The following is a 24,186-nucleotide window of genomic DNA, read 5'->3' as shown; positions in this document are numbered from 1 at the left end:
GGGGCTGGACTGGAAGTGGGACAGTCAGGGCAAGAACCGGTACTCACATGGGATTCCAGCACTTTCAAGTGGAGGCTTTCATCAACTGAGCCATTGCTCTGGGCCCTTCTCAACCTTACTAGAGTCAGTTCTCAGTAGCACCACGTGCTTCTGCTTCCTCGCTTGTCCCCAGCACTGCGGGGACAAAGAGTTGCAGTTTAGGGAATCTACTGTGCTTCTGATGACCCCTCAGCCTGGACAGTCCTGCCGTTCTTCTCATTTGCTTGAAAGTCCCACAGCTCGAGGTCCGATCCTGTGCTTGCACAGTACCTCCTGTACACTCTCACTGCTCCTATGCCTGTCTGCCCGTCCCACCCTGCCGGGAACCCGCAGGGATGAAAGCCTGCTCTGTTCCCCCCTCGTCCCTTCTCCAACACCTGTGAGGAACTAACCAGCAGGAGCAAGCAGTGGGTGCAGCTGACTACACAGAAAAGGCACAACGCCAGCACTCTGTAAACCTTCATCCAACAACTCCAAAAGAGAAGATTTCAGCACAATGCAGGTGTCATGCCCTGGGTAGGAAATCGTTACAACATGCTCGTCACATAGCTTATGAAAAGCACTTGAAAAGAGGCTGGAGCTTACATTTCATTGCCACTAACTGGACACAGGACAAAGGACAAAAAGTCACGCAGAAGAAATCTACTTTAGGGCCCGGCAGCGTGGCCTAGCACCTTGAATGCGCCGGGATCCCATATGGCCACCGGTTCTAATCCCGGCTGCTCCACTTCCCATCCAGCTCCCTGCTTGTGACCTGGGAAAGCAGTGGAGGACGGCCCAAAGCTTTGGGAGACCTGAAAGAAGTTCCTGGCTCCTGGCTTCAGATCGGCATAGCATCGGCTGTTGCGCTCACTTGGGGAGTGAATCATCGGACGGAAGATCTTCCTCTCTGTCTCTCCTCCTCTCTGCATATCTGACTTTACAATAAATAAATAAATTTAAAAAAAAATCCACTTTAGAAACTATAACATACACAGTAACAATTAGTTATACTTCAGGAGTCACATTCAATATTACATGTTCTGCACCAACTAGTTTGGAAGCAGATCTGGAGGCTTCCCGGCACACTCCTTCCATGGTGCCACACGCGTCTTCTTGGAGAAATTTCACCAGTGAGGCAGAGCAGAAACATCACCCCTCGTCCTTTCACTTTAGTTCCCCTCCCCAAAACTGTGATAATAAAGGCACATATAGATTACTTTACAAAATTTACATTATCTGCAAATAAATTAACATGTGTGTAAAATACATTTACAGAATAGCTAACCTTGTTAACCAAAGGCCACCAATTGCTACGTAAATTCAGTGTACATCAATAACAACGATAAGCTCCAAGTGGCAGCTCAAGAACCAAGGGAAATAAAGTTCTAAAACCAACACATGCCCTAGAATCCAGGTTCAGACTGCCTCATTTCACAGACAGGCTAATGACCAGATTAGCAATTAGTGGTCAACTCAGAAGCCATAAAAGCTTTGTAGCACCTACAAAGCTTTCAACTTACAACCAACTGGTACCCAAACACTGAAGTGAAAACAGAAAAACTGTGCTACGTTCAACACAGCCAATGTTTGGCATCTACCTCAAATGGCAGAACTGACTACTAATAAGTAAAAAAAACTTACAAGCTAACATCCTAGGAAAATGGAAATGTACAATCACAGGAGTCCAAAAAGTGACACATTCTCATTCTTTTCAAAATAGGCCATTGAAGAACAAAAGAAAAATCAGTGCAAAAACCTGCTGGAATTGGCCTGAGTAAAAACAGCACTGCGCCCTGCAACAGAAAACGCGCTTTGCAGGAAGCCACTTTTGTCCGCCCGGCCTGGCAAACATTTTGCAGTTATGTTGCGGTCCTCAAGCTTCACATCAACAACTCAGTCGGTTCTGCAACAATTCACCACCTCAAAAACAACTGTTTAAGAACCTAGTAAACTTATAAATGGCTACACATCACACAGCCAAGATGAACAAGCTCATCTAGGAAAGCAATGTAATAGCAGTTAGAAATTAGAAAGCAGAGCCCAGCAGCATGGCCTAGCGGCTTAAGTCCTCACCTTGAACGCGCTGGAATCCCATATGGGCGCCGGTTCGAATCCCGGCAGCTCCACTTCCCTGCTTGTGGCCTGGAAAAGCAGTTGAGGACAGCCCAAAGCCTTGGGACCCTGCACCCATGTGGGAGATCCAGAGGAAGTTCCTGCCTCCTGGCTTCGGATCGGCGCAGCACTGGCTGTTGCTGTCACTTGGGGAGTGAATGATTGGATGGAAGATCTTTCTCTCTGTGTCTCTTCCTCTCTGTATATCTGACTTTGCAATAAAAATAAATAAATCTTTTAAAAAAAAAGTAGCACAATCCTTCTGAAGGGAGCTAGAATAATATTTATTACCAGAAGTCTTGGCAATATTCATTGTCTTTGATTCAGGAATTCCTCTTCAAGGAATTTATACTAAGGAAATATTTACCTAAGGATGTAAACACTAAAGTATTACTTAAAATGGGGAACGTGAAGCAGCTAGGTTTATCAGTATGGAAATACACTGAATTTATATATATATATGTGTGTGTGTGTGTGTGTGTGTGTATTAAGAGTATTTGAAAGCTTAATACACATTACTCAATATTTTAAAAAATGTGTATATGTACATTTATGCAAAACAGCTGGATGACACTGATTACAGCTGTGATTCACAGGTGTTTCACACGGTATTTTCCTGAAAATGTGTTACTCAGAATCATTAATGCTAAAGCACACACCGGTAAGTGACATTCTTGGGTTCACATCTTAACTATGATATTAGCCGTACCAACTTAACAGATGAGGAACCAGCTTTGGATTAAGTGAAGACAAGAACAACTACGCCTAGCTATTAAAAAAAATTAGATACTGTGCCAAAGGCCCCTGCAGCACCAGCACCCTATGTACATGGATTCACATCCCTGCTGCTCCACTTCCCAACCCACTGTCCCCCCACCTGGGAAGGCAGCCCAGGATGGCCCAGGTGTTTGGGTCCTGCACCCAGCTGGGAAACACAGAAGAGGCTCTTAGCTCCTGGTTTTGTCCTGACACAGCAAAAGCTGTCCCACCCACTTGAGGAGGAAACCACTGGGTCAAAGAACTTCATCTCACCTCTCTCTGTAACTCTTTAAAATAAGTAAATAAATCTTTAAAAAATATATACTCTTAGGGCTGGCACAGAGGTCAATGGGCTAATTCTCTTCCCTGTGGCATTGGTATCGTCTATGGATACCGATTTGTATCCCAGCTGCTCCGCTTCAAATCCAGCTCCCTGCTTGCTGTCTGGGTAAGCAGTGTAGGGTGACCCGGATTTTTGGGCCCCTGCACCATGTGGGAGACTCAGAAGGGGCCCTGGCTTCAGATCAGCTCAGCTCCGGCTATAGCGGCCATTTGGGGAGTGAATCAGATAGAAGACCTTTTCTCTTTGTAAAATCTGTCTTTCCAATAAAAATAGACATATCTTTTTTAAAAAAATATTTACTTTTATTTATTTGTATTGGAAAGTCATATATACAGAGAGGAGGAGAGACAGAGAGGAAGATCTTCCGTCCACTGATTTGATCCCCAAGTGGCTGCAGCGGACGGAGTTGAGCCAAACTGAAGCCAGGAGTCTCTTTTGGGTCTCCCAAGTGGATGCAGCCAGTAGGCTACCGCAACAGGGATAAATCTTTTTTTTTTTTAAAGATTCATTTTATTTTTTTATTACAAAGTCAGATATACAGAGAGGAAGATCTTCCGTCTGATGATTCACTCCCCAAGTGAGCACAACGGCTGATGCTATGCCGATCCGAAGCCAGGAGCCTCTTCCGGGTCTCCCACGTGGGTGCAGGGGCCCAAAGCTTTGGGCCGTCCTCAACTGCCTTCCCGGGCCACAGGCAGGGAGCTGGAAGGGAAGCGGGGCTGCCGGGATTAGAACCAGCGGGCCCATATGGGATCCCGGGCATGTAAGGTGAGGACCTTAACCACTTGCGCCACCGCGCCACCGCGCCGGGCCCGATAAATCTTTTAAAAAATATATAGTCTTGGGGTCAGCACAGTGGCACTATAGCTTAATCTTCCACCTGTGCTGGCATCCCATAAGTGCACAGAGTGGCGGCTCTATTTCTGATCCAGCTCCCAGTAATGCTCTGGGAAAGCAGCAAAAATCCAAGGTCCTGGGCCCTTGCCCTCATGTGGGAGACCCAGAAGAAGTTCCTGGCTTCAGACTGGCACACCACTGGCCGTTAAAGCCATTTGGGGAGTAAACCAGATGAAGGACAATCTGTCTTCCCCCCCGTAACTCTTAAGTAAAATAAATAAATCCTTACAAATATGTACAGTCCTTTAAAAAGCAACTTTACTAAGTGATATCTTAGAAACAGCCATTTCATGGGGGAAAAAAAAACATCCTTTTAAGACTTCTGGCTTCAAAAGTTAAATTTCTTGAGAAATAAAACTGTTTACTTCCTTTCCCAAAGTATTTTCTTGAAAATGCTGAGCCCAGAATTCCAGCTAAGTCAGGTCGCTAAACGTCTGAGACCTACACAGAATGAAGGTTAACAGAAGCAGCACTCTATCCACAGGACACAGTTCTGGGATGAGCCCACTATTTCCCTCCCAGGCCTCTCCCACTGCTGGATTATGCACTCTCCAAGTAGTTCTGTGGTTTGACTTGACAGAATTAGCCCCCAGCGCCAGCTTCTACTGTGGCTAAGCCCAAACAACCCTCACCCACTCTAATTTTGTTTGCACCAGTAGGAATAATCAGCCCAGCCTGGCTTTTCCCTGATCTAGTCCACATGAGGCGTACAGGTATTGCAGCCCTGCTTAGTCTGGTCTGCCCCCAGCCCAGCTCATGCTCTCCAGCGGGAGTAGCTGTCCAACAAAGGAACCACTCCTTATTCCCCTGCCGGCTCCGCCCCCTCCCTTCCTGGTTCTCATGCATGCTGGTTGGGTGCTGCGGTCACTTCTGGCACAGGCAGCCTCACCTTGGCATTCCGTATTGTGCACTAGTTTGTGTTGCAACCGAACCCAGCTCGACCCACACTGTTCTGGTGCCTGGATTTGCCAGTGGATGATGTGAACAGATTCAGCCTGGTCTTCCCCCAATCCATGCCAGATGTATGCCCATGGGTAACTTTCCATGGCCTGTTTTGGTAAACATATTTCTTTTTCATTAAACATTTCCACACACTAATTCGATAATTTTTAAAAGATGTCTTATTTACTTGAAAGGCAATGAGAGCAAGTGGTTCACTCCCCTAGGTGCCCATGATGGTCAGGACCAGGCCAGGAGCCCAGAACTTCATGCAAGCTTCCCACACTGGCAGCAGGCATCTGGCTTCCTTCAGGCACGTTTGCAGGAAAGGTGAGGCACAGTGGGTTAAGCTGCAGCTTGATTCCAGTATCTCGTGACAGAATAGCAGAGCTCAAATCCCTGCCACTCTGCTTCTGAATCAACTCCCTCCTGCTGATGCTGCATCCCGGGAGGCAGCGGATGACAACTCAGCACCTGGGCCTGGCCGTCCACGCAGGACACCTGGATGGAACTCCAGATTCCTGCTTTCATCCAGTTCAGCCCTGGCTGTTGGAGCATTTGTAGTCATTATCAGCAGACAAAAGATATCTTTTTCTCAAGTAAATGAAAATAAACATTTTCTTTTCTTTAAGGATGAATGCTATAGGGCCCGGCGCGGTGGCGCAAGTGGTTAAGGTCCTCACCTTCACGCCCGGGATCCCATATGGGCGCCAGTTCTAATCCCAGCAGCCCCGCTTCCCTTCCAGCTCCCTGCCTGTGGCCCGGGAAAGCAGCAGAGGACGGCCCAAAGCTTTAGGACCCTGCACCCGCGTGGGAGACCCGGAAGAGGCTCCTGGCTTCGGATCGGCATAGCATCGGCCGTTGCGCTCACTTGGGAAGTGAATCATCGGATGGAAGATCTTCCTCTCTGTCTCTCCTCTCTGTATATCCGCCTTCCCAATGAGAAAATAATAATAATAATAATAAAAAGGATGAATGCTATAGCAAAGTGAATTATACATCTTAATTTTGAAAAATTCACCTGGGGTCAGCAGAGTGGCACAGCACACTAGCCCTTCACTTGTGGTGGCAGCATCCTATATGGGCACCAGTTTGAGTCCTTGGTTGCTCCAATTTCTCTTTCTTTTTCTTCTTTTTTTAAATTTATTTATTTTTATTGGAAAGGTAGGTGTACAGAATGCAGAAGAGATAGTTAAGTTCTTCCATCTGCTGGTTGACTCGCCAAGTGGCTGCAATGGCTGAGCTGAGCTGATCCGAAGCCAGGAGCCAGGAGCTTCTTCTTGGGTTTCCCATGCGGGTGCAGGATCCCAAGGCTTGGGTCATCCTATATTGCTTCCCAGGCTACAAGCAGGGAGCTGGAAGGGAAGTGGAGCAGCTGGGATATGAACCAGCACCCATATGGGATCCCTGCGCATGCAAGGCAAGGATTTAGCCACTAGGCTATCACACTGGGCCCAGAGGCTCCACTTCTAATCCAGTTCCCTGCTTATAGCCTAGGAAGACAAGGCAGTTTGGCCCTGTACCCAAGTGGGAGACCTGGGGGAGGCTCCTGGCTCCCATGCCCAGCTCTGACCATTGTGGTCACTTGGGGACTGTATCAACAGATGGAAGATCTGTCTCTCCCCTTCTCTCTGTAATTCTTTCAAATAAAATAAACAGAAATTTGAAAAATTCACTGAAGGTCACATTGCTATCAATATGTACACTAAGCTGGAATTTGAGTTTAAGAAAATTATAACTATTAGACCTGGCACTATGACTCAATGATTTAAATCCTCCCCTTATAAACACTGGGATCCCAAATGGGTATTGGTTTGTGTCCCAGCCACTCCACTTCCCTTCCAGCTCCCTGCTTGTGGCCTGGGAAAGCAGTCGGGGACGGGCCAAGGCCTTGGGATCCTGCACCCACATGGGAGACCCAGAAGAAGCTCCTGGCTCCTGGCTTCGGATCAGCTCAGCTCCAGCCATTGTGGTCATTTGGGGAGAGAACCAGAGAATAAAGATCTTTTTCTCCGTCTCTCCTTCTCTCCATAAATTGATCTGTCTTCCCAATAAAAATAATAAATGAACTTAAAAAAAGAAAGTGATGACTGTGATAATAAGGCTGATTTTGTGACACTGCTTGAGATCTGCTCAGAGGAATTCCTGGAGGACTTGCTGGAAGGCTGAAACCAGCGCGCACATGCACTCTCCCAGGCGACATTGCTCCTCACAAGGATGACTTGCTTTCAGATCCACAGGCTCTCCAGGCACAGTCAAACGATCACACCCATTTACAAATACCAATCTACTTCGTCCAGTCCTTTCCTAACTAAAAATTACATCTCCGTATACCATAAATTACTTTTTTTTTTAAGACTTAAGGGAAAGAGAGAAAGAGAAAGCTCTCATTCGCTGTTTCACTCCCCTCAAACAGCCATAACAGCCATGGCTGGGGCAGCCAGGACTCAAGCCAGCACCCATGAGAAGCTGGCACTGCAGGCACCGCTCATCCTGTTACATCACAACGCAGGCCCCAACAACTTTAAGATAGGCATCCCTCACATGAAGACTTCGAAATCCTGGCCACAGTCAGATACAGAGGCTGGAAAATGAAATTATTTTCATTTCAGTTTTGGGTTTCAAGTTAAACCAACCTTAAGGAACTATCCCACACTTTAATGAAGTTGCCTTACAATTCAGTATTTGGAGGTCAGAACTTACATGGCACAGACCATGCCGACATTTTAAAATAAGTGGTTTTTATAAACTGTGGTTTAGCAGGAGTGTTTGTTGCACTCTAGTTATGAGTCAGAGTGAACAAAGTTATATGTGCGCACACACACCCCCCTCTAAGTGGGAAAAGCATTAAGAAACAGCATCAGGACACAGGCTGGCTTCGAATTCACACCAAGACCTGACCAAGGGTCTATCACAGAGGACTAGGGGTGGGCGTGGGAGGGGTATAGGTGTGGAAAAACTTCAGGGAAGTCATGGGATCCTCCATGGGGCTTCTATTTTCCGACCAGTGAAATCAAAGACGTGGACAGTTCCAAGTCACAATTCTCAGTCTTGGATTCCATTGCCGAGTGTAGCTTAGGGCTATGTGAAGCCCGGCAATTACGCCAGGCAGCGCTCCTTCTGTGTGCCTAGGAAGTCATGCCGCAGAGAGCAGTCAAGGAACGCAGGATTAGCTACAAGGAAGAAGAGACGAGCAAAGTGTCCACAGCTCCTGCTGGCACAGGCTCACTCCTGCTGGCCTAACACAGACAAAGCACCTTGGCCACCCTTCCACGGGACAGGAGCGGTTCCCATGCCTCACCACACCCACCACAGTTAGTTTTTCCTAAAAGAAAGCCAGCAGGGACTGCAAAAATATTGTGAAGCACCAAGTACTTTTTAGTCACTGCATGACTAACAGGGTCAATCAATTCTAAATTAAAGAAACAAAACTGTTTTCTTCCTCGCACAAAAACAAGCAAGCAGCTCTAAATGGGAACAGTCAAGGGGGCCTCGTGACCCAGTGAATCTTCGGGATAACATGAATTACCTGTTAGAATAGAGGGTTCCTGAGCACTGAGGCTCAACACAACTGCTAACCAGGCTACCGCCTTTCAATGCAATTCCCTCACTGGAAAGCCATGTCAGAGACTGCACGAGACTCATTACTGTTTTCCCCATCAATTAATCAATGAGATTAATTCATCAGAGATTAAGCTGAGCGGCCTGTGATGAGAGGGCACTATTGGACCAATTGGCTCACGGCAGCCAGGGAGCAAAGCAGGAAGCTGTTTCAGGTGTGTCTCGCAGGGCTGCCTCCACAACAGGACAGTCCTGGAGAACTTGTGTCTCGCTGCCTGACTCCTCCATCGGCACGTGTGCCTGTGTGTGCACACTCCGTGTGCGGCTTTGTCCACGTGGGCTGATGACTGCCCCCTTGGTCACAGCAGCAGTCACCTGCGCCTCCTGGCATTCTTTTCAGGAAGAACTCAGAACTGGGGAACTTTTTCTTATAAGTCAGAGAGACAGAGAAGTCACACAGAGATCAACCGCCTGGTGGTTCACTCCCCAGAATGCTCACAATGCTGCGGCTGGGTTGGACGAAAACCAGGAGCCCAGACCTCACCCGCGTTTCCTAAGTGAGTAGCAGGGATCCAGTTACTTAATGCCATCACCTGCTGCCTCCCAGGGTGCACATTAGAAGGAAACTAGAATGGGGCTGGTGCAGCAGCGAGCTAATCCTCTACCTGCCAAGCACCAGCATCCCACATGGGCGCCAATTCGTGTGCTGGCTGTTCCACTTCCCATCCAGCTCCCTGCCTGTGGCCTAGGAAAGCAATGGAGGATGGTGCAGGTCCTTGGGACCCTGCACCTGGCCTGAAGACCCAGCTCTCCGCTGTGGATCAGGTTGGCTCCAGCTGTTGTGGCCCAAATAAATACATACATACATACATACATTAAAAAGGGAAAATGGAATAGAAATGGAGCCAGGACTCAAACCCAGGCACTCCAATACGGGATACGGGTTTTCCAAGCTGTGTCTTAACCGCTGTGCCAAATACCTGCCCCAGAGCCGGGGTTACTCATCTGTAGGAGGCACATGAATTGCCTACAGGGAGTCAGGCAAGTCACCGAAGGACTGGTTTAGTGCTGGACAAACAACAGGAGAATTCACAGAAGCTGCCCATGTGACTGAGAAAGTCACGGCTGTCACTGGAGATGCAAGCAGGAACCTGGGCTGCGGTGGTCAGGGACTGCCAGCCTGAAGCGCCAAGCTCACACCTCCAGTCTGGGTAAAGCAAAGGAGATCCCTGGCTCTGGCGAGCGCTGCCAACCTCAGGCACTAAGTAGTCAGGCTGAGCCTAAAAGAGGCTGGGTTTCTGCCACCCTACCAGAGTAAGAACACAGGTTCTAGAATGAACCTGACCACCACCTCCCAGATCCTCGTCAAAATCCCGTCGGCCTGGGAAGGAGACAGCTAAAGCTCTCAAAATCAAGCTGCAACCTAGGGATCGGATGGGCTTCAACAGTGAGCCCAACCATGAATCCAAGGTCTGCGACCAAAACCAGCAGCAGACTTAGAAGGGGAGCCTTTAAACCATCCCATCCTTTTGCATTAGGACTGCAACTTAGCAACCAGCACTCCTCGCCAGCTCACTGAAGGAAGCATGCTAAACGGAAGGGGAAGGCAGTCACCGACCACCTTCACAGGGCCAGGCCCACTTCACAGTGCACTTGCACAGTTCCAACTTGCAAATTCCCTGCAGGTTGTCTCTTCCTCCAAGGCTAACGTCAACAGTGCTGCTGAAACACAAAGCTGAGGTTTTTGTTTTTTTTCCAACCCGGGTAAATGAAACAGAACTTTTCCAGTCCCATGTTCCACAAACACTCCATGTGCTAGAATCAAAGCCACAAGGCAGTAATTCTTAGATCAGATTGAAAAATAATTACTGTCATAAAAAAAAAGAAAAACCTTACAGCACCATTCGTGCCCAGGCCAAACTTTGCCTCCGCCTATAAAACTTAAAGGAACCCAACGCAATCTCACCTGGGAAGTGAAACCAAAGTGACATTTCAACCTGAACTCAATGACAGCATGTCCTTCAGTTGCAAAGGAAGTGCCTCATTTTACGGAAACAGCTTGAAAGGCACACAAGACAAAGTTTCGACTCTGAATTACCTCCAAGTCTTAATGCAAGCTCTCCCCTGGTTTCCCGCGAGCAAAGTGGGGGGTGGGAAGGGGGTGCCTGCGGCAGGCCTTCGGAAGCACCTGCGGGGCCTGCTCTCCGAAGGCCGGTTCTATTTTGGGGTCAAGGAGACACTCTGCCAGCCCAAGTGACCTCAAGTGGCCGAGACCAGTTTGGGAGAAGCCGCTGAGAGAGCTCTTTCCCACCAGGCCAACAAAAGCCCCTTTCGCCGCGCGCGTCCTGGAGCGGCGGACACGCTCCACCGAGGCGGCCCGAGAATGCGGCTGGGCTGTCCCGGGGTGGGGGGTGCTCACAGTCACTTTGGGGGATCCCGCAGCCGGCGGCGCCCAAAGCAGGGCTCCCCGGGGGCCAGGCGGAGGGAGGGAGCGAGGTTAGGCGCCTGCAGGTGTCGCGCGGGGAGGGGCCAGGCGCGCGGTTCCGACCGGGACAGCCCGGTCACACTGTCCAGGCCGGCAGTGACCTTGACCTGTGTGCACCTCTCGCACATGGCAGCGGGGCTCGGGGGGACGGTCGGGGGTGCTGCCTGCAGCGCTGCTCCACGCGAGCGCCCGGGACTCGGGGAGGCGCCGCGCGCGCCCAGGGGAGTCCCCGGGAAGGAGTGGGGGGCAGACCCGGGCCCGACACTCACCCAGCACGTCGGCGGAGCGGTGCCGGGCCACGAAGCACGCGTCGTCCCCGTAGCACGCGCCCTTCTTGAGGAGGCCCTTACGGAAGTCCTTGCCGAAGCCGCAGCCGGCCGTCACCAGCCCGTAGTCGCCGCTGCCGCCGCCTCCTCCGCCGCCGCCGCCCGCCCGGGGGTCGGTCTGCGAGAGGCCGCCGAGCACAGCGCGGGCCACCAGCCGCCCGTACGAGAGGACCGAGAACATCGCCGCCGCCGCCCCCCCGAGGAGGCGGGGGCCCGGGAGAGCAGGAGGAGGACGCCGAGGCCCCGAGCCGGCTCTCTCCTCAGCCGCAGCCGCGCCGCCTCCCGGGCGCTGCTCAGGGCGGCGCGCAGTGGCCGCCGCCGCCCCTGCCCGACGCGCGGGGCCTCGCACACGCTCAGCCGCACGCACCGGAGCCAGAGCGAGGTCAGAGCCGACGGCTCCTCTGCCTCAGCCCGACTGAGGTCCCGGGTGCGGGTGCAGCCGCCGCCGCCGCCGCCATCTTCCGCTCCACTAGCGTGTTCCGGGCCGCGCCGCCAGCGCCGCCCCCCTCCTGGCCACGCCCCGGCCACGCCCACGATTCGCAGGCCGGGCTCCTGCCCCGCCCCACGCCCGGACTGGCTGCCCTATGTAGTCACCGTGATTGAGCACGTGCTGAGGACGCAGGCGCGGTGGCTACTGGGAGTTGTAGTCCCCAAAGAGTTTTGCACTTGCTCTTCACTTAGCTACCTTAGGAGTTAGCAACTGGAGGGATTTCCCCACGTGGAAGACATAAGTTAAATGATTAAGAATTGGACATAGATTGGTTTAGGGGAAGGGTTCCTGCCAAGATTTTTTTAAATTTATGTATTTTGCACTGGAAAGGCCGATTTACAGAGAGAAGAAAGAAATATCTTCCATCTGCTGGTTCACTTCCCAAATGACTATATCAGCTGGAGCTGAGCCAATCTGAAGCCAGGAGCCAGGAGCCTCCTCAAGTCTCCCACGCAGGTGCAGGGTGGGGGCCCAAGACTTTGGACCATCTCCACTGCTTTCCCAGGTCATAAGCAAAGAGCTGGATGGGAAGCAAAGCATCAGGGACACAAATCAGCGCCAATATGCTATACTGACACTTTAAGGGGAAGGATTAGCCCGTTGAGCCAATAGTGCTGACTGCTTAACTATATTTCTAAAACATTATTTCAAAAGATAATGCCGGGCCCGGCACAGTAGTCTAGTGGCTAAAGTCCTTGCCTTACACACTCATCTCTGAAAAACATATGAAAATAAAATAAATCTTTAAAAAAATAATAATGCCACCTACCCTTTAAGCAAAAATCTGGGGGGAAAAAAACCAAGATTGCAATCACATCTTACTCCATAGCATACATATTGAACAGCTGAGATACCCAAATCTAGTGACACCTTCACAACTCATGTGCTACAAGTATTTAGGGTGACACTACCTTTGAAAAGCAGAGACTTCTCTGGGACTATGAGGAGAGCATGATGGAGACGTGGGGATGGCCACGCTGGCCAGCTCGTAAGTAGTGTTTCAAACTTTGCAGATGGCTGTGCCAGCTTGGAAGGGAAAAAAAAAATCTACACCTCCAACTTTTTAACCTTACGTCTTATTTTTCTGAATAGTCTACCTGGCCTCTGGAATGGGGGCCCAGGAAGGATACGGAGGGCCAAAGGCTTGCAAAGATGAGGCCCCTGTCTTTCGGGCCACACCTGCTTCCTCTTCTCATTAAGGGAGCAGCTCTTGGGCAACACAGGCTTATCTTTTTCCAAGCTCTTAACCTAGCTCTGACAGGTACCAGCCCTGGGCCTGGTGTGGGGCCCCGCAGGCTCTCGCTGGCTCCTGTCCTGGCTGCTCTGCTTTCCACTGCAATAGCCATTGCAGCTAACTGAGGAGTGAATGGAACAAGGATGGACTCTCTCTCCCTCTGTCCTTCTTTCTGTAAATCTGCCTTTTTAATAAAATAAATAAATCCTTAAAAAAAAATTCCAAGGTAGCCGTGCTCAGATATTGACTATTATTACAAGTAACTTCTGAAGTTATTCAGGTTGAATAACAGCTAAGTCTAATGGGGACTCTGCAATCTAGCAAGAAGACTCGCTCATGAAATATGTAATACGGGACCCGGCATGATAGTGTGATGGTTAAGATCCTCGCCTTTGATGCCGCCAGGATCCCATATGGGCGCCAGTTCTAATCCCGGCAGCTCCACTTCCCATCCAGCTTCCTAGTTGTGGCCTGGGAAAGCAGTCAAGGATGGCCCAAGGCCTTGGGACCCTGCACCCACATGGGAAACCCGGAAAGAAGTTCCTGACTCCTGGCTTCAGATCAGCTCAGCTCCAGCTGTTGCGGTCACTTGGGGAGTGAGTCATTGGACGGAAGATCTCCTCTCTGCCTCTCCTCCTCTCTGTATATCTGCCTTTCCAATAAAATAAATAAATTAAAAAAAAAAGAAATCTATGCAATACCTTTGTTTGTATGAATGACACAAACATGTGGGTTACACACCATGCCTTATAGGGACAGTATATGGTCCAACCTGAGTACCTCTTCCACCCCATTTACTGTTGTGTCCTTTTTCTTTTTTTTTAAGATTTACTTATTTTCATTGCAAAGTCAGATATACAGAGAGGAAGAGAGACAGAGAAGAAAAAGAACTTCTTCTGATGATTCATTCCCCAAACAACCACAAAGGCCAGGGCTGTGCTGATCTAAAGCCAGGAGCCTGGAGTCTCTTCCAGGTCTCCCATGTAGTTGCAGGGTCCCAAGACTTTGAGCCATCCTCGACTGCTTTCCCAGGCCACAAGCAGGGAGCTGGATGGGAAGTGGAGCTGCAGGGATTCAAACCAGCACCCATATGGGATCCCAGTGCATGTGTGAGGTGAGGACTTTAACCAGTGAGTATTACATCGGGCCCTGTCATGTCTTTTTGCTAACGAGGCTCCAGTCCTGCTCACAGCTGCCTCATTGTAACATAAGCCCATCATCTGGGAATCCTGTGTCTCCTGTTGCTGCATTTCCATAACATCTTGGCACATAGTAAACACTTGCTTAAATTAATGGAGAACTCACTAAATTCCCTAAGGGAAAGAATCATTTGCCATTGTATTATTAGAATCTAATGCAATGCCTGGCACACGGTAGGGGAGTTTATGACTGTCTCTTAAACACAAGAAGGAATAATGCAATGGGAACCATAAATAATAGTGTTTGCTGATAAGGGGAATGAGTGAATGCATGAACCTCCCAAACAAAAAGAAACTGAGCTTTGCGATAACCCATCCAGCGTGGGATAATTTTCGTTTTTTTAGAACCTGAATACATGTCACTAAGGGACACTGGACCCTCTCCAGTTCCCTTTGGACAGGCCTGGAGTTACTTTAGGGATTCCTGTCCCATTCTTTTCAATAGTTTTTAAATAACTTTCTTTATGTATCCGGAGGACTCCCAGCCATCTACTCCGCACACTTCACTCTAAGATCCTAGTGACTGGCATGCTTAGACATTCTGGATGGTTCTGTTCTCAAGGGTGTGTGTTAGCATAAGATGTAAAGTCCCTTTCATGTAGGTGGCATTCTGGTCAAGTATGCAGACCAACAACAACCGTACCTTGCTATTTTTTTTTAACGGCACAAGACTTGGCAAGTGCCCAGGAGTTGGGGGTGGCGCCTTCTGGATTCCTGGGCTTGGCATTTCTGCCCCTGCCAGCTGAGTTAAAGGTTGTTCTTTGAAGCAACACACACCGAGACCAGATGCCGGCTAGCCTGTCAGGTAATTCTACCCCAAGGACAAACTTTTTAAAATAGCATGTCAACCCTTCTTCCTTGTCGCATCACGCTCCTTCAGATCACTGCTGCCTGTCATTTTCGAGGGCTCGCATCATGTGATTTCCATGTCAGTCACAAGAACCACTTGGCTAGGAACAGAAGATGGGAGCTCCAGCCAATGACCCCCCCTCCCTGCGCTGCTCGGATGGGTCAGCTGTCCTCACAGCTAAGGGACACCTGTGCCTCGAGTTTCAGGCAAACGAGCTTCCTGCGAAGCAGCCCGCTGCTCACTGACGCTATTGCAAACAACACCCCTTTCTCAGGGCTCCTCAGCACTGTTAGGAAAAGGAGAGGAGACGGGGTCTCAGGTTCCCCCTGAATCAATGATTCCAGTGCAGCTCTGAGGTTCCCCCCTCATCGTGGGAACGCTGGGAGAGGGCATTTTAACAACTGCTTTCCCTGAACTACCCCCCTGCCGCCCGGCCCCACGTGGGAGCTTCGTGTTGGACCTTTTGCCAGACTTCAAAAGCTCTGAGTTTTCTTCCCTGACAGAGTTACATTCCTAGCACTTCAAGGATTCCTGGGAGGTCACTTGCCACTCTCAGGGGCAAACAAGTGATGAAAATACCATTTAGGCTCCCAGGGCACCTCAACTGGCATTAGGCAAGAGCTCAGCACTGGAGCCGCCCCCAAACCTCCAAGAGAGACGAAGACAAAAGAGCGCAAAGGGGCGGTTTCCCGGAGAGAATCCCTGCCAGATCCCACGTCCCTGGATCCAGTCCGATCCAGTCCCTGGATCGCTTCTGACTCCTGCTGCTGACCTAGTCAACGGAGCGCTCGCTGGCTAAAGGCTTCTCGGCTTTGGCACTGCCCATAGCTAGTCCCGGGAGAATCTTGGGCTGCAGGGGACCCAGCAGCAGCCCCGCCTCTTCGCGCCGGAAGCCAGTGGCGCATTGCCTGCCCCCAAAATGGGACAAAAGTGTCTCCAGATACGTTCACGGGGTGGGACGAAAGTGCCCTGGGTTTAGAATCGTTGGATCATGGCCTTGTAGTGCAAGAGAACAAATGTTTGTCCAGATCTTGTTATGTTCAAGGCACCAAGTTCATAATTTAAAAAAAAAAAAAGAAAACAAAAACAAAACACAGTAACTTCACAGCATAGTAGGCAATTAAAAATCAAGTAAGAAGAAAGAAAAAAAAAATAGCATTGCCAGCCAACATAAAGATGAGGTCTGTGCAAGATAAAATAGGATGCATTGGGGTGTAAGGATACAGTGGGAACCCTCATGAGCAGGTGGCATTTGTGACAAGCAGAGGTCTGAGGAAGGGCCAGACTTATTTGGAAAGAAAGTACTGGAAATTCAATGGAGGCAGAGTGTGCTGGGCGAAGGAAAGCCGACTGAGTGCGCCTTACCTTAGGATTTGAAAGAGAACTAAGGAGAAACTGGAATAGAAACACAGTTTAGGATCTAATCAATCACACGAAGGAATGAAATGGGGACGAATCCCCAAAACAACATGCTGGATGAGAGAGGCCAGACACAAAAGGCCACACATCGTGGGACTCTATCTACTTACGTGAAATGTCTGGAGAGGATAAATCCGAGGGGATAGAATGGACTGGTGGCAGCCAGAGCAGACAGAATGGCAAACAGGGTGTGACTGCTACATGGGCACGGGTTTCATTCTGGGGGTGGTGGGTGAGAAAATGTTCTGGAGTTAGATAATGGTAATGGCTTCACATCTTTGTAAATACAGTAATAATCATCGGACTGTATACCGTAAAAGGTAAGTGCTATACAGTATGTGGATTACATACTGTTCAAGACCAACTACAGAGGATTTATATGCCACGTCAAGAATACCTAATGCTAAGAACACCGGGGATACCCAAAACTTCTAACACACCATATAACAAGAGTGACACTAGCAATGCCAGTGCCAGCAATAGGTTGACACCTGTCTCATACACTGCTTGCACTGTCTTCTCTCACCACCTCTTTGAACCACCCAACAAATCTGTCTGCATTTTCCTCTTTCAAAAACTTGTTCTTTTTTTTTTTTTTTTTTTTTTTTTTTTAGAGGCAGAAAGGGAGACAGAAAGAAAAGACTCCTATGTGCTGGCCTGCTCTCCAAGTCCCCTCAAGTGGCACGGCAAGGCTGACGCTCAAGCCAGGAGCCAAGGACTCAAGCCAGGTCTCTCAGGTGGGCTGGCAGGAGCCCAGTCACCGGAGCCATCACTGCTGCCTGCCTTGGTGTGCACTGGGAAGAAGCTGGAGCCAGGAGCCAGAGCTGGAGATGGAACCCAGGCGCTGGGCAGTGCGGCAGGGACATCCCAACCACCTGGCTAATGTGCCCCACTCCCCACTGGCATATTCTCCTTCACAACACATAGCTCTTGTTTATGTTGTTTAATATTTGTCTTTGGCCTGACTCTAGTGTAAGCAACATGAGAACAGGGAATCGTGTCCACTTTCCCCACTGCCAATAGTTTATCTCAAGGGTCTAGAGCAGTGCTTGGCATATGGTGCTAAACATATGGTCAGAAAGTGATACCGTTCAATAATAATAATAATAATAAATAATAATAAATGAAATTGCATCCGAGAAGTAACTGAGTTTTCAGTTCAGCCAAGGAGTTGAGTAACAGGTTCACTCCATGGGAAGCCGGCGGGCGGAGCTGGGCTGAGCTGGACTGGGGAGGCGTTCTCCAGTCTATCCACACCTGCCCTGCCAGTCCTTTGGAAGCAACTAGCCCTAGGCTATTCTTTCCATTAAACGGGTGTTGCTTTGCAGTCATGTTTTTTTTTTTTTTTCACCTAGAATCCTTTCCCTTGCTTTTCAGATAGTAGTAATTAGTTTTCTCCTGGAGGAATGATCAGACACCACGTGACCTCCCCCAACCCTGCTGCAGCAGCAGGCAAACTCAGTTGTAGGATTTTGCTATGAGCACAAGTATGAAGAAGAAGAGATTCTCGGCAGGGTTTTAAAGCTGGTATAACGCCAGGCTGGGAGTGCTGACTGCCATCTTAGCTACCACGTAGGAAGAATCAGTAGAGAATGAAACCAATATAGAGAGGAGCAGAGCTTAGAGAGGTTAAGGGAAGGAAGCTTGGTGACACCAAATCAAACCCCTGAGTGCAGCTTTGCCTGAGGGAGCACCAGCGTCTGACTCCTAGGGGTCCCCTGTTTAACATAAGCCTCTGTATTCTTGCCTTGCGATGCAAGGGGTCCTGACAATCAGATGATGTGATGCAGGTGCCATGGTTACCAGGATTGGAACAACAGCAGGTGCCTGTACCACAGGCAGCTGTAGCATAGGAACTTACTCTGCTTAGTCACACAAAGGACAGACAACTTCTACTTTTCAGTAGAGAAATGACTAAAGGGGGAACTTCTAACCTCTGTATTTTGTACCTCTACGAGGCAAAGAACCATCTCTGGCTGGTGGGGTTGGGAGAAATGGCTGGATGTGTTGTCAAGTTCCTTTATATTTGTCCCTGAACACACACTTTTCTGCAGCTGACCCTTGGTCACTCATGTTTTCCCTGTCCATCATGGGGAGCTTGTCCTTCAGGAGTCCAGCTAGTGACAGTTTAAGCCAGGAACAAGGAGGGGGTGCACATCCATGCTGTACTTGTCAACCAATCTTACCAACAAAGCAGATATATGGGAGTTTCAGAGGCCTGATTCACGCAGCTACTTCTCAGTGGCTTCAGAATTTAGAAAGGCAAAGAGGAGTGACATAATCACTCCATAAATCCCTGTATGTTAATTCCAATGTTCTCCTCAGGGGTGAGGACTTGGTATGGCAGTTAAGATGTCATTGGGATGCTGGCACCATACCACGGAGGGCCTGGATTTCACTCCTGATCCAGTTTCCTGCTCATGAGCACCCTGGGAGGCATCAGGCTCAAACACCAGGTATCTTCATCTTGGTGGGAGAGAGAAGTTTGAGCATCCTGCTTCCAGCCTGGCCCAGTAATGGCTATAACAGGCATTTGAGAAGCGAACCAGCAGATGAAATATTCCCTCTCTCATTCTGCCTTTCAAATAAATAACAACGCTCAGAGGTGGATGGCATAGGTGGCATTTGGAGGCTAAAACAACACATGCAGATCAACTTTCAAGGGCAGTAAGGACTGCAGGCTTCAGACACTCCTGAATCACGTGGATTCTTGACCCTGGGAGTTGGGGATGGCTACCGTGGTTCTGCAGGACTGTAACAGGGCTGAATGCAAGGGCCTCTGGGAGAAGACTAGACCGACCCAGTGTAAGCGCAGCCTTGGATCTGCCCTGTAGCACAGCCTCGACCTCAGTAGGCAGCTGGTTGTTTGGGAATTATGGTTTCTGTCCCTGAGAAACTTATCTTGGAGAGGGGGGGGGGGGGCTTCAGCTCACAAGCGGACAGGCACAGCAGCTGCAGGGCAGGTTTCTGCTCCGTGCAGTATGTGTTATGGCAGCTAGAGGCTGGGCAAGTTGACTCTGTTAACTGCGTGAGTCTTGGCCCCGACTTTAGGATCGGGAAACTCAGATTTTGACTTTTCTCATGGAATGGAGACATTTATTTATTTGAAAATTAGAGCTCCAGAGAGACACAGAAAGAGAGACAGAGAGAAAGAGACCTCCCATAGATTGATTCATTCTCCAGGTGGCTGTTATGGCCACGGCTGGGTCAGGTTGAAGCCAGGAACCATGAGTTTTTTCCAAGTCTCCCATATACTTTGACCATCTTCCACTGCTTTTCCAAGGCCATTAACAAGGAATTAGATTAGAAGGGAAGCAATTGGGACACAAATCAGTGCCCATATGGATGCCAGCACTGCAGTGGCAGCTTTACCCATTATATCACAATCCCAACACCAAATGGATGTATATTTTATGAATTAAAAAATCTAAAGAATAGGGCACTGTGTAGGAGATATGCTTCTCTTTTCTTTAAAGTCTTATTTATTCATTTACCTATTTGACAGGCAAAGTGACACAAGAGAGAGAAAGACACTGGGAAACAACTTCCATCTGCCAGTACACCCTCCGAATGCCCACAGCAGCCGGAGCTGGGCCAGACCAAACTCAATCCAGGTTCCCCACACAAGTGCCAGAGACCAGACTAGCTGTGCCAGCATCTCTGCCTCCCAGGATACACCTTACAGCAGAAAACTGTCGCAGGAAAATGGTGACATTTTAATTATATAAAATATTAAAAGCACATCAAAATGGGTCAAATACCTATAAGTAAGAGCTAAAACTATAACAATCTCAGGGGGAAATGCTTAGCAACATTGGGTTTGGCAATGCTTTCTAGGACATGATATCAAAAGCCACAAGCAACACAACAACAGCAAAAGTATATAAACTAGACTATATAAAAGTGAAAAGTTAAAACAACCCACAGGATAAGAGAAAATATTCACAAAATATATATCCATCTGGCAAGGGACTGATGTCCTGAATATAATAATATGGATTGATTTCAAAAATTTTCAGGCCCGGTGCGGTAGCCTAGCGTCTAAAGTCCTTGCCTTGCATGCACCAGGATCCCATGTGGGCACCAGTTTGTATCCTGATAGCCCTGCTTCCCACCCAACTCCCTGTTTGTGCCCTGAGAAAGCAGTCAAGGACACCTCAAAGCCTTGGGACCTGCACCTGCGTGGGAGACCCGGAAGAGGCTCCAGGTTCCTGGCTTCAGATCAACGCAACTTCAGCCATTGCGGTCACCTGGGGAGTGAATCAACAGACAGAAGATCCTCCTCTCTGTTTCCTCCTCTCTGTATATCTGAGTTTACAATAAAATTAAAATAAATCTTTAAAAAAATTTTCTGGCCAAGCCCGGTTTCCTTAAATGATTTAGAGCTGCAACACTATTAGCCCCAGGCCTCGGTGACCTACACCTGGGTGTGTGGCTCCCTTTAGAAACTCTTTTGGGAAGGCCAGAAATGCAGGGCTGAAAGGAGGAAGTGAAACTCTGGAGTGGAATTCTGAGACTGGTTAAACAAGGACTCTCCCACAGTTCATTTTTAGAGACACAAAGAATTATGTCTCATTTTGAGTAGGGGGGAAGTTTTGGGAGAGATTATATATGGATTAATTTTTAATTTCCTGCCTTCTCCCTCTCCCAGTTCGATAGTCAGAATGGAAAGATACTTTTTTAAATTCTTCCTTTCTTTTTACTACCTCTATAAAACCACTTTTAAATTCCTTCTTTCTTTTACTACCTCTATAACACAGGGCTCTGTTAGTTAATGGGTTTATTGCTAATTGCAAAAGTACAACAAACAAGAATGTCAGAAGTTAAACAAGGCTCCTTCAGACAGAACATGAAGGTAGGTGAAAACTGATTCGGCTTCTCAGAGAGGAAAGAGGAAGGAGGGATCACAAAACGGGTTAAACCTTCAGCAAGGTAATAAAACTGTAAGCTACTGCAGTCTTTCTTGTACTGGAGACAGATAACTCAAAACTACCAAAGACCTAGGCCATCAACGAACAGGAGCAGTCAATAGCAAGGCAAACAAAGGGAGATTCCCTGAAACCAACGGCCATGTGCAGCCCTGCTGCTGCCATCTGTCCTGGAAACACAGCAGGGGCAGAGTCGAGTTGCTGGAGCCAGGGCAGAGGGTTGTCTATAGCCCATACAGAGGGAAATAATTACCATTTGGACCTTCACATAAAAAAATCTGCTGTGGCCTGCGTTGTGGTTAACAGGCTGAGCCGCCCTCCAACAGTGCCAGCATCCCATCTGGGTGCCTGCTGGAGTCCCAGCTGCTCCACTTCCCATCTAGCTCCCTGCTAATGCTCTTGGGAAAGCAGTGCAAGAGAGAACAAGTCCCTGGACCCCTGTATCCACATGTGAGACTCAGAAGAAGCTCCTGGCACCTGGCTTTGACCTGGCTCAGCCCTAGGCACTGTGGCCATTTGGGTAGTGAAACAACAGATGAAAGATCTCTCTCTCTCTCTACAATTTTGCATTTCAAATAAATCTTGGGAAATACACACACACACACACACACAAAATGGCTGCTGCTCCCTGCCAGACAACCCTTGGTGAGCTTGTTAGATGATGTTTTAGATGGTATCAAAAGGGCCATGCTGTTCTGTCTTGGTCTTATTTCCAAATTTGGATAATTCTTGAAAAGGAGATGTTTGGCTACAAGCCTGGGAGGCATTCTGAGAGTTGCTCTCTTGGACCTGTAATCCTGACACCCTCCCATGACTCATCCCCAATCTTCCTTCTGCATGGGTGGCAACCCTAGTCCGCGCTAGCAGTCCCCTCGTTCGCTCAGGCTTGAGTTCATGAAAACTGTTTAACTGAAAAGAGCAAGTAGGCCTGGAAAACAGTTATAAGTGGGGCCCATCACAGCATCGTTGTAATTTTTTTTTTAAAAAAAGATCTATTTATTTTCATTGGAAAGGCAGATTAGATTTATGGAGAGACGGCGAGACAGATCCCCTATCTGCCATTTCACTCCCCAAGTGGCCACAACAGTTAGAACGGAGCCAATCCAAAGCTGCAAGCTTCCTCTGGGTCTCCCACGTGGGTGCAGGGTCCCAAAGCTTTGGGCCATCTTCAACTGCCTTCCTAGGCCACAAGCAGGGGGCTGGATGCACTCAAATAGGATCCTGATGCTTGCAAGATGAGGATTTAACCATTGAGCCATTGCACAGGCCTAACACTGTTGTTATTGAAAAAGGCACTGCAATTACTTATTACTATTATTTGGAAGGCAGAGAGAGAGAGAAAGAGAGAATGAGTTCTTCCAGCACTGGTTCACTCCAGATGCTTACAACAACCAGGGCTAGCCTAGGCTGAAGTCCGGAGCCAGGAACTCAATCCAGTTCTCCCATGTGGGCGAATGGCAGGGACCCAAGTATGTGAGCCTTTGTCTGCTGTCTCCCAGCAGGAAGCTGGAATGGAAGTGGAGCCAGAACTCCACACATGGGAGCTAGATACTCTGGCATGGGATGCAGGGGTGCTGGCTGGCTGCTCATCTGCTGTGCCCTGACATCGGCCCTAAGAGGACTTTTCATTCACGGATAATGACTCCAGTTAGGGCTTCTGCCGCAATACCAGCTTTTTCTCATAGGACATTTTCTAGAGTCAACAAAAGAAGAGAGAATTTTTTCCCCACCTCAGGGTGTGCCTAGGAGGAGCCAAGTTTTTGTGACAAATGCTGCCACCTGCAGGGAGAAGGTAGAACTGCCATATCAAACATGGCTAAACCTTGAAATCTTTTTTTTTTTTTTTGTAATGTTCCTGACCTCTTTCCTTCTTTCCTTTCTTTTCTTTTTTGAACATTTATGCTTATTTAAAAGTCAGTTACAGGAAGAGTGGAGAAAGGGAAGGCAAGAGGGAGAGAGACCAAAACAGAGACAAGCACTTGGTTGGTTTCCCCAGGTACATGAGCAGGGATCTGGACCAGAGATGCAGCAGCCAGGACACAAACTGGTGCCCTCACAGGATGCTGGCACTGCAGGCAGCAGCTTTACCAGCTATACCATGATGCCATCTCCCCACCCTGTGGAAAGTCAATTTCAAGGCATGATTAGTACATTTTACTCTTTACACAGAATTAACAAGCATCAGCTTGTCCCTTGCCATGAAAGAGCCTTGATTCTTTCTCACATAACATTTCTAAGCCTTTTCAGGTCTTGCTCACTGCCAAGATACACACACCATTTTGTGCCCAATATTGCTGTTAGCCCATTTTCAACGGTGAGCAAAATGAGCACAGTAAACAAAGCTCGGAACCGGGCTCCAAGATCTGCCTCCGGAATGTGGGCTTCTCCTTTTCAAAAGATGATTCTCAGAGCAAGGTTAGGTTCCCAGAACTGAACGCAAGGCACCAACATTTCTCTGTGTTTCCTGCCTCCGGACATGCGCCGTCTGCCCCGCTCCACAATGCACACTTTTCGTCTACTCCCTCAGCACCTGACTCAGAAAACGGTTACTTAAACCCCCCAAACCCATTGTATCCTCTGTGCCAACATTTCTGCCACCTTAAAAGACTTTTCAAATTACATA

General features: G+C 48.7%; 1 protein-coding gene across 1 annotated transcript in view; it reads right to left on the bottom strand.

Moving 5' to 3' along the window:
• Window positions 1–11,914, bottom strand: part of PPTC7 (protein phosphatase targeting COQ7) — a 42,000-nt gene extending 30,086 nt beyond the window's left edge. Inside the window, exon 1 of the mRNA XM_040987009.1 lies at window positions 11,387–11,914. Coding sequence (XP_040842943.1) covers window positions 11,387–11,624 — 238 coding nt within the window. The 5' untranslated portion in view covers window positions 11,625–11,914. The remainder of the gene's footprint in view (window positions 1–11,386) is intronic.
• Window positions 11,915–24,186: the final 12,272 nt, after the last annotated feature.

This window comes from Ochotona curzoniae, unplaced genomic scaffold, assembly GCF_017591425.1.
Source record: "Ochotona curzoniae isolate NIBS_2020 unplaced genomic scaffold, NIBS_Ocur_1.0 contig_46, whole genome shotgun sequence".
NCBI classification, from domain to species: Eukaryota; Metazoa; Chordata; class Mammalia; order Lagomorpha; family Ochotonidae; genus Ochotona; species Ochotona curzoniae.
Note: the sequence above shows the minus strand (reverse complement) of the source record. Positions and strands in the feature narration are given on the sequence as shown.